Source organism: Brienomyrus brachyistius, unplaced genomic scaffold (genome assembly GCF_023856365.1).
Source record: "Brienomyrus brachyistius isolate T26 unplaced genomic scaffold, BBRACH_0.4 scaffold46, whole genome shotgun sequence".
NCBI lineage: Eukaryota > Metazoa > Chordata > Actinopteri > Osteoglossiformes > Mormyridae > Brienomyrus > Brienomyrus brachyistius.
The window spans coordinates 2521220-2531453 of NW_026042321.1; the positions used below are offsets into that span (position 1 = coordinate 2521220).

At 40.0% G+C, this 10234-nt stretch overlaps 1 protein-coding gene across 8 annotated transcripts in view; it reads right to left on the bottom strand.

Annotated features, from left to right (window-relative positions):
• Nucleotides 1-2678, bottom strand: part of LOC125723230 (disintegrin and metalloproteinase domain-containing protein 33-like) — a 64979-nt gene extending 62301 nt beyond the window's left edge. For all 8 annotated transcript variants that reach the window (XR_007386820.1, XR_007386817.1, XR_007386816.1 and 5 more), the window contains exon 1: nucleotides 2399-2678. Coding sequence is in view for 1 of the 8 variants with exons in the window: in XM_048999640.1 (XP_048855597.1) it covers nucleotides 2399-2516 (118 nt within the window). In the remaining 7 variants the exon portion in view is untranslated. The remainder of the gene's footprint in view (nucleotides 1-2398) is intronic.
• Nucleotides 2679-10234: the final 7556 nt, after the last annotated feature.

Sequence of the window (10234 nt, forward strand, 5' to 3'; positions counted from 1 at the left end):
TCCTTATACATACTTATTATACTTAAAGATATTATCACCAGAAAACTGAATATATAGGTAACTTTTCTTGCTTAGTTACTGGTGGTGAATGGCCGTAGTGTAATTATTAATAAATATATATAAAAGCACATAATACGAAAATTCATGGTGTGCATTGTCCCCCATAGACTAAGGCTTAAAGGCCAGATGGCTTATTTGATGTTGTTCAGATGCTTCCAGTTGATCATCTTTTTGGAGTGATGATAAGGTGCGTTGTCACCTTAGAACAGGAACTGGTCTGGAAACAGCTCCTGCGATGATGACACCACGCACTTTTGCAGTTTTGTGGTGTAGTTTGGTCCAATTCACCATTCCATCAACGATGTGCAGATGTCCGATGCCATTGGCAGCCATGGAGCCCCAGACATTCAAAGGATGCTTCACAATGAGGTTGAGGAACTCAGGCTTTAACTCCTCTTCAGGAAACTTTGCTGAAAAGCACCTTTTCCCACATTTCATATGTCCAGCTTGAGGTCGTCCATGCCAACTTGATCTAGTAGCATTTTTGGATATCAGTAATTAATGGCTTGTTGCGTGCCCTGGAGCCCTACAGACCAATCTGCAGGCACCGGCAATGAACTGATGATGAGCTGACACTGACATGACAGTTGTCTGACCACTCACACAGTAGCGGAGGTGAGGTCATCTTGCGGTTAGTCAATGAAATGTGTCAAAGTGCATGGTCCTGGCATAATGTTGATGCACATGGATGACCAGACCAAGGCTTGTCTACCAACGAACACATCACTTTCTTCTTTGTATCTATACAACCACACTGTGATTGCAGCTGATTTTGTTGCCGATCTGGAAGCACGAAAATCCTTCCTCACTCATCACTGACATACGAACACTCTCAGCATTCTTTTCAGTCTTTTTCATGATCAATGCAGAAAGTGTATGAAACCCAAAAAGATCCAGTTTTGACACAGGATGCATACAAGTAATAGCAGCTATGTTCCAATATCGTAATTATTGTAAAATTAGAAACAAGTTATATTAAAAAGTTGATTCTAATAGCCAAATGTATCAGTTTTTTTATTGTTTTTAAGCAGACTTAATCTTGCATTACATAGCATAACTTCTCTGCAATTGTTTGCCTGTGTAAATGAGAAAACCATGGATTATTTGCATAAAATTCAGAAGCTTTATAAAGCATTCCAGTCTGTTCATCTGATTGCACATGATTTATGATCAATGCAATTGCTCACTGAATGTACCTCTACTGGGAGAAAAGAAACCTCTACTAGCTATTGAAACAGTAGTTTAACAAATTAAAACAAATACGATAAGAAATACAAAGGGTGTTAATAATGTATTACTAATCTAGCAAATATAATATTATGTGGCCCACACAAGTTTGGGCAGGTTCCAGTGTAGCCCATTCACTAAAATGAGTTTGACACCCCTGGCTAAGAGGAATACAGATCACCTCTTGCACACACACTGCAATCTCATAGCTAGAAATAGCATCCTTGCAGTAACTGTGACTACAGGGGAGCTGCACGTAAGGTTCAAAGCACAGTAGCAGCAGCAGCATGATGACTTGGAGGTGCATCTCCTCAGGCTGCATTAACAACTTTATAAAAAAAAAAAAAACCAGGAATGAAGTGAAGTAAACCCCGCAAATCCTGTTTCAATCTGCCAAACATTTAAAGCTTATACAGAGCATATACAACCACACACAATGGTCAAAAATGCAAAATCCCTAAGCTTGAAGGCAACAGTGCTACTCATGGAGCATCCAGCTCAGCTTCTAAACTTGTAAAAAAGAATAAAAAAGCATGATGCAATTTGATGAATGATTTAACGTTAGCATAGAAATCTCTTTATAAAGCCTGAACATTCTATGAAAGCTGGAAACAGCTGTAACTTACAGTGCAGATTATTTATTTCATTTATATGAAAGCAACAAGATCCAAAAATAACATTTGTTGGTTTCATGATTTTATGACGATTTATTGATTTTATGGACTACTGTATGATTTATTATAAGTAACGCATTTTTGTGCCAGAATTACAAGAGAGATCCCGTTCTGACCGGAAGAAAAAAAAATGCAAAATCTTAAACCACTGATCAGACTTTCTGATTAAACAAGTAAAGCGCATTTGCAACCTATTTCAAATGTCTTATCCTCATAAAACGACCTATACAAGAATTACCATCAAAGTATAAGAGTCTGTATGCATGATAGAAAACCTGTTCTGCTAAGTGCTCGGAATAAAGCCGAATAAAACAAAAATCTCATTAGTGTATACCTACATATCAATGGACACGGATGCTAGCACATGCAACTGGTAGGCTGAGAACAGGCAAGTTTAAACTACCGAGATGCTCCATCTAAACTGACAATATAATTACCTTGTTCCCTGAGGTCTCCATTCACTATTGTTAGTGCACTGTTGACAAGTAGCAGGATCAAACATATCAGTGGGCGTCCGCATGCTGCTGATATAACTGACTTCTTCTGCTGGTACATCCCCGTTTGTCTAAGTACCTCTAACCGTGTGCACCACTCGCTGTAATGATCACTCCTCTGCTTGACGTTAAGAACTGTCTACCTAAGAAAACAAGAAACGTATTGCTGTGTAAAATCGCAGAAGAGAATTGGCGCCTGCTTGGTGGACTGTACGTGCGTGTGTGCGTGAGCGCGCGAAAGCGAACAGGAAGGAAAACGCCAACTTATCCGAGAACCGTATCTTGACTTGTTCGTTTACACGTCATATTGTACCATCAGTCACAATTCATTCACAAACGGCCAGTTTCAGTCATCTCTTGCCTTGTACATACACTTTTGTGAATGTGGTATAAGGACTTGTGGGTTTAACCTCATCCACCCAGAATGATTAAAGGTTGTATTGCGGCAAGTGAGAAGCCATTCTTATTGAATACGTTAGTACTATTTATTATTATTATTATTATTATTATTATTTCAGAGCTATGAAATTGAATAACAGGTTTCTAAGTTTCCAAAACTTTACAAATTCCACCAATAGCATTTTCTATTATCCATGCCATATGTTGTTCATTCTGTATCGTTCTCTACCCTCATACTCGCATTGACAGTAAACATAACCGTAAATAGAAATTGTCATTTATCTATACAGACCTGAATTAACCTTCCATCCATTTTCTATACCCTCTTGCCTTGTGCAGGGTCAATGGGGTTCAGTGCCTATTTCAGAAGCCTTGGGCACCAGGCAATGAGAACTGAATTTTAATAACATCAAAAGTGCTTACTCATAATAAAGTTTGTTTTAAAATGATACCCTGTATACCACATAAACACACTTACGTCACAGATGTTTTTACCCGTTCATAAATGTAATAACTTTTAATGTCTTTTATTGGGAAATACCCTCACAAAAATTATCATGGTATTATCATGTCAGTATGGTTGTGCTGGATTGTAATTTCAGTGTTTTTCTATTTTCTGCATGGTACATTTATCGTATAATGATATACATATGGTATATGTTCCTAGTATTTGAACAATATTTTATATTATAGTACTTTGTTCTGATGCCACAGTGTTCTGTTATGCCCCACGGTATTATGGAAGCGAGACGTGGCGCAGGCAGAAAAAGAAGGTGACAATCCTCTGGCAGCTCTGAGACACAGTGGGGTTTATTACAGAAGCTAAAAAACTGGGTAAAATTACAAAGAAAAGGACCACAAGGGGTCAAAAAGCAAAATGGGGAAAACAAGGACTAACTACAAGGAATGACTAGGAAATAAGATCCAGGAACAAAGCAACACAGGGAGGAAGAACTGGCAGGGAACAAAGCACAAACTCATGCAGCAGCGCAGAGTAACATCTAACATTCTAACTAAATGAGCAACTAAGGCAACAGAACACAAACAGGCACTAAACTACACAGATAACAAGGACTTACAAAAGGCAGGTGTGAATACTCAAAACAATCAACCAATCAGGACAGACACCTCAAACAGGACACAGGTGGAATTAACTAACACAATCATAAAACTAAGAGAAAGAAGGAAACAGAATCTAACACTAGGAAAACAACAATGGCAAGTAAAAGAATACCAAGGGCACAAAGCAAAAAAACAAAACAAAATGCACAGCAAAACACAGGAACTAGAAAAAACTGATACAAATGAAACACAAAGGAACAAATGTACTAAATACAAAAACAGAGGTGACTGGACTTGAAAACATGACAGAGGGTTTAATAGCCACACACTCAGCCCATAGAACCATGCAGCAGTCCAGGGAGCTGGGAAAACACACTAAGGACTTGGGCAACAGGGAGGACAGAATAGCCAGTAACACTAGCTGGCCAAAGGGGGAGGAGACACGAAAGACTCGGACAGACAGGTGCTGACCCTGACACCATGGTATTTATTTCCTACCTGTATCCCCATGGTGTTTGTTTCCTACTTGTACTATGGTATTTAGTACTCATGGTTCTGCTAAGAAGCACATATAGCATAGCTCCCTTACAAAAAAAACATCTATTGAAAACACTGGGTTGCGATCATTTTAGTTGTACTGCATTTGGTGATGGAATATGAGAATTTCAATAAAGCAACTTTCAGGAATCAGTAATTATAATGTGAATTTTATTTTCACCATTTCAAAGACCATTTAAAATGTGAAGAGTTTTATTTCTGTTCATTTGGACATTGGTTTTAATAAAAAAAAAAATTATTCCTTCAGCTTCTGCCATTGAAACACACTATATGGACAAAAGAATTGGGACACATCTCTTAATCACTGACTTCAGGTGTTTCATTCAGACCCATTGCACAGGTGCATAAAATCATGTACCTAGCCATGCAGTCAGGTTTACAAACATTTGTGAAAGAACAGATCGTTCAGAAGAACTCATTGGATTCAAATGTGATACTATCATAGAATACAACCTTTTCAATAAGCCAGTTTGTGAAATTTCTTCATGCTAGATATTCCATGGTTGCAATAATACCACTCGCAGTCAAAGTGAAAGCTTTTAGGAACAACAGAAACTCAGCCACAAAGTCCCAGATTACATAAAGTAACAGAGTGGGGTTGCCAAGTGCTGAGGCACATAGTGCATGAAAGTTGCCAACGCTCTGTTGACTCAGTAATTGCAGAATGCAGCTGATGAATGCAGCTGCTCGGCCATGTAAACCTATTCCATGAAGTTCCCTATGCACTGTCCTTGCGTTAATCTGAAGGCCACGTGAAGTTTGGAGGTCTGTAGCTATTGACTCTGCAGACAGTTGGCGACTTCTGCATACGGTGGCCTCAGCATGTGTTGTCCCCGGAAACAGCCTACCTTACGTGGCCTACAGTACCACTTCATGGCTGAGTTGCTGTTGTTCCCAATTGCCTCAACCCAATTGGTTATAATACCACGAATAGTTGACTGTGGAATATTTAGTAGCAAGGAAATTTCACAAATACTGCACAGGTGGCATCCTATCAAACCCATTCTTTCATAAATGCTTGCAGAAGCAGTCTGTATGCCTAGGTGTTTGATTTTATACACCTGTGGTTATGAAAGTGATTGGAACACCTGAATTCAATGATTTGGAGGGGTGTCCCAATACTTTTGGAAATATAGTGTATATTACAATGGTTTTACCATAATGGTACTACTATGCTATTACCATACCATAATACTTTATAGTAAGAGACATCAAGAGACTCTGAACAAATTTTTCAGATTATATGTTTACGCACTTAATTACTATTCTGTCTGCTTTCCAATAGCGATAAAATACATCAGGAACTAGAAACTGCAGTGAAAATAGACAGAGGAAATTGAAATGAATGAAAATTTCCCCGAATAAATTTCAGACTTAGTTCAATATAAAATGAATAAACATTTACATGTACGCAGCTTCTCTGGTGAGACAGGAGTGGGAGAGAGGAGCAAAGAAGAGAATTGAAGCGGTCCAAGAAAAGGGCCTCTCAGGGTAGCATTTCATCAATAGTCCCACTCGTTTCAACCAGTGGAAAGAAGTGGCGGTGGGACACGTGTTCAAGGGGTTACCGGAAAGATACCGAAGAACACTCCATCTGCAATGCTGCAGAGTATTCTAGAGAAAAGGAAGAAAATGGAAAGGCATATCTGGCCAAAGCAGTCCAGCTATTCTGAGTCACAGGGAGCTTTTGTCAAAGGAGGAACAGGATTACTGTAATCAAGTAAGCTTTTGCCCCTGGGAGGTACACGACAAGACCCCAGGTCCCATTAACAGTTTTGAATGCCAGATACAAGCTAATTATCTTTAAAGTGCCAGTACCATCCCTGAAAGCCTATATTTAAGTGAGCTATGTGCTGAGGCATTTTCAAATTTCTTGGTGACTGGTGTTTAGCCTAGGGTTCCGTCACTATTACAGTATAATAAGCTCTACTCAGCACGTTTCACTGAAAGATTGCTGGTCAGACAAAAACAGGAGAAATCTGGAAGCGGATCGACACACAGAAGCAGGGACGCACTGCTGTTTCCCAGAGTGAATATCTTGTAATACCCTGTTGGAAAAATGAATTTCTGTGCAGTACTGCAGAGTTCCTGGTTCTTATTCAGTCTCATATACTGAAAGGAATTGAACAAGGAAATTTAAAATATATGTAAATTGCTCACGTGTACATTAAACAGATTCAGCAAAACATAATATAAACATAGTATAAAACAGTATAAAATAAAATAGTATAAATATCAATTTGTTGATTGCAGTCTGATTAGAGGTAGCATAAAAATGAATATTGAATACCATTGGTCTTGTGGAAAATTCTGTGTTTGTTAGGTCAACAAGAGGTTATTGGCCTAAGTCGAGGTTAAAGGGAATCTTCTAGCTTACAGGGCAGAATCCACGCCTCAGTACTGCTGCTGTTCAGAATGCTAGATCTTACACAAAGTGGCCAAGTTGGTTAGGATGGCTACAGGGCTGTCTGTGACTATACCCATCTATGAGCAGCAACACTTTCATCAGAGAACTGTTGGTTCAGGCACTTAATCAGTGCCTCCTTTGAAATCTAGCTATATTCTGTATTTTTAGTGCAGTCAATCATCTTAATTACTGCATTTGTGTAATTAATTTCCACCCTAATGGCAATGTTAATTAGAAGATAATTGTACTCTGTATACTAATTGAGTGATTTTGGCAAAATGCGTAGGTACCATGTTGGCCCGAATACAAGACAATTTCCCCCCCTTAAAATACGTTTGAAAAAATGGTGTAGTCTTATAATCGGAGTCTAGACAAAAAAGGGATTAGATGGCACCAAATACTAAATTTTGCAACGACTATTTGACTTACCATAATGTAGATTTTATGTAAGATTTCTTGCACAAGCATGATAGTCTGAAAGCGTGATTATCATGCCAGATGCGTGACAACTGGCAACCTTGGCAATGTGCGTATTTAGCACGCATCACGCACCACGTGTCTCATGTGAATTGTTGGCTTTCCTGCCTGTGCTGGTATTAAACCGATACCTGTTGTTAAGAACAAAAGAACATAAGAAATGTACAAACAAGAGGAGGCAATTCGGCCCAACAATCTCGTTTGGGAGGAACTTAACTAATAGCTCAGAGTTGTTAAAAACTTATCTAGCTCTGTTTTAAAGGAACCCATGGTTTTACCTTGCGCTACACTAGCAGGAAGACCATTCCATACTCCAACTACATGCTGCGTAAAGAAGTACTTCCTCAAATTCGTTTTAAAATGTTCTTCCGCTAATTTCCACTTATGGCCACGAGTGCTAGTATTTAAACTAATATTGAAATAGCCCTTTGGCTGAACAGCATCCAGACCAGATTCAGCTCAGCTAACCTCTCCTCATAAGACAGGAGTGGCCAATCTTACCCAGAAAGGGCAGCTGTGTATACAGGTTTTCGCTGCGACTCCCTAATTAGATTACTAATTATAGGACTGATTGGCTGAAGAGTCCTCACACCTGGGTGTGAACAGCTGACCTAAAGGTTATCCCAAAAAGCTACATACACACCGGCCCTGTCATGCCCAGCTCGTACGATCCTCGTGTGTGTGCCACGCCCCCCTGAATATCCACGTGTGCTTCCCTGATTGTACCCAGCTGTACCCTGTTGTCTTGCCTATTTTAGTCCATGTCTTGCCTTAGCTCTTGGTCCGTCATTGATGTTGGTCGATGTCCGTGCTAGTGCTCTGTCCTGATCCTTTAATAAATCCCCAGTTTCCCCCCATACTTCGCCTGCTTCCTGCTCGCTTGCCTGCCTGTGCGATCACCCGAATTAGCAGCGATCGTGACAGGCCCTTTGTGGATAAGATTGGCCACCCCTGTCATTGACATTGCTCTAAGAGCAGGAATCATTTCTTGTAGCCCTATGTTGCACCCTTTCCAAGGCAGCAATGTTCTTTTTAAGGTATGGTGACCATACCTGCACACAATATACTAGGTGGAGTCTTACCAAGGAATTATATGATCGTAGCATCACCTCCCTTGACTTAAATTCCACACACCTAGAGATGTAATCCAACATCTTATTGGCTTTTTTTTATTGCTTCCCCACACTGGTGAGAGTGGGACATGGAAGCGTCAACATACGCACCGAGGTCTTTCTCATAATCAGCTACCTTTATTTCAATGGAACCCATAAAATATCTGTACTTTATATTTCTGCTCCCTGCATGGAATACCTTACATTTATCTATGTGAAATTTCATCTGCCAGGTATCAGCCCAGTAGCTAATTAAATCCAGATCCCGTTGTAGCCTCTGTGCTGCTAGATCAGTATCTGCTACACCACCAACTTTGGTGTCGTCTGGAAATTTAACCAGTTTACTGTATGTATCGGTGGCAATATCATTAATGTAAATGAGGAACAATAGTGGTCCTAAAATTGAACCCTGCAGTACCCCACTATAAACGCAGGCCCACTGTGACATCGTACCTCTAATAACTACTCGCTGCTTCCTGTCTGTTAACTAGTTTTCGATCCAAGTTACTATAGTTCCTAAAATCCCTGCATCTTTCAGCTTAAGCAAGAGCCATTTGTGGGGAACAACATCAAAGGCCTTCTGGAAATCTAAGTAGGTAACATCGTAGGCCTTTTTGTGATAAATTTGTCTTGCAGCTTCCTCACAGAACTCAAGCCAATTTGTTAAAGAGGACCTACCTCTCCTAAATCCATGTTCGCTATCCCTCAGAATGTTATTTGAATCCAGGTAATTTATCATTTTCACTTGGATTATAGCTTCCATTACTTTTCCAGGTATGCAAGTTAAGATGATTGGCCTATAGTTTGCTGGATTACTACTATCCCCTTTTTTGAATATGGGGATAGTAACATTCATTTTAAAAGAGCTGTCATCTGATTTGTTAATATGACCTTTCTCCACAATATGTTTTATAACCCTTTATGTAGGTCTGCTGCATTGAAAACATTCTGCAACCTTAAGGGTTGTGGAGTATGTAATACTCATTATCTCTTCCACCACCCCAAATGGATGCTTGTCCATCCATCCATTATCATAACCGCTTAATCCCCACTGGTATCGGGGGGGGGGGGGGGGGGCTAAGCCTATCCTGGGAATAATGGGCGCAGGCGGGAACCAACCCTGGGCGGGCACCAACATACCGCAGGGTGCACACACTCATCCAGCCACACTCACACAACTACAGGGCCAATTTACAAACACTAATCAGCCTACCGGCGAAAACCCATGCAAACACGGGGAGAGCATGCAAACTGGTTGCTTGTTAACTTATTAGATGCTGCAGAGGTGACCATGCCATCACTCTCCGCCAGTGTACCTAACAGGAGCTGCAGAGGTGACCATGCCTTAATAAAATATATTTAGAGGCATCCCAAGCAGCCGTAGTTCATGTTAGTGGGCATATTTTGCCACGTGTGCAGTATACGGCAAGAACCAGAACCAACCGATTGCACTGCCACGATGGAGGCTTAGTTAAATGTCAGTGATATTATATCTTGTGTTATACAGTATATACAGATAAGTCCAGATTGACTACGTTCCAGGATGAAATCGGTATGCAAGTCGATGGATACCTATATCTGTTAACTCAAGAGTTAGATTCAACAGCAATCCAGAGTAATCATTACAATAAAATTTGTGTCCCTATAATTATTAAAAAAATAGAGAAAGTACTTTAGATTTTATCTTGGTTACAATATGAGGGTTGGTACTAGCTAGATATGATGTGAAGCTATCCATAAGCCAGCATACTGCATGCAATGGCA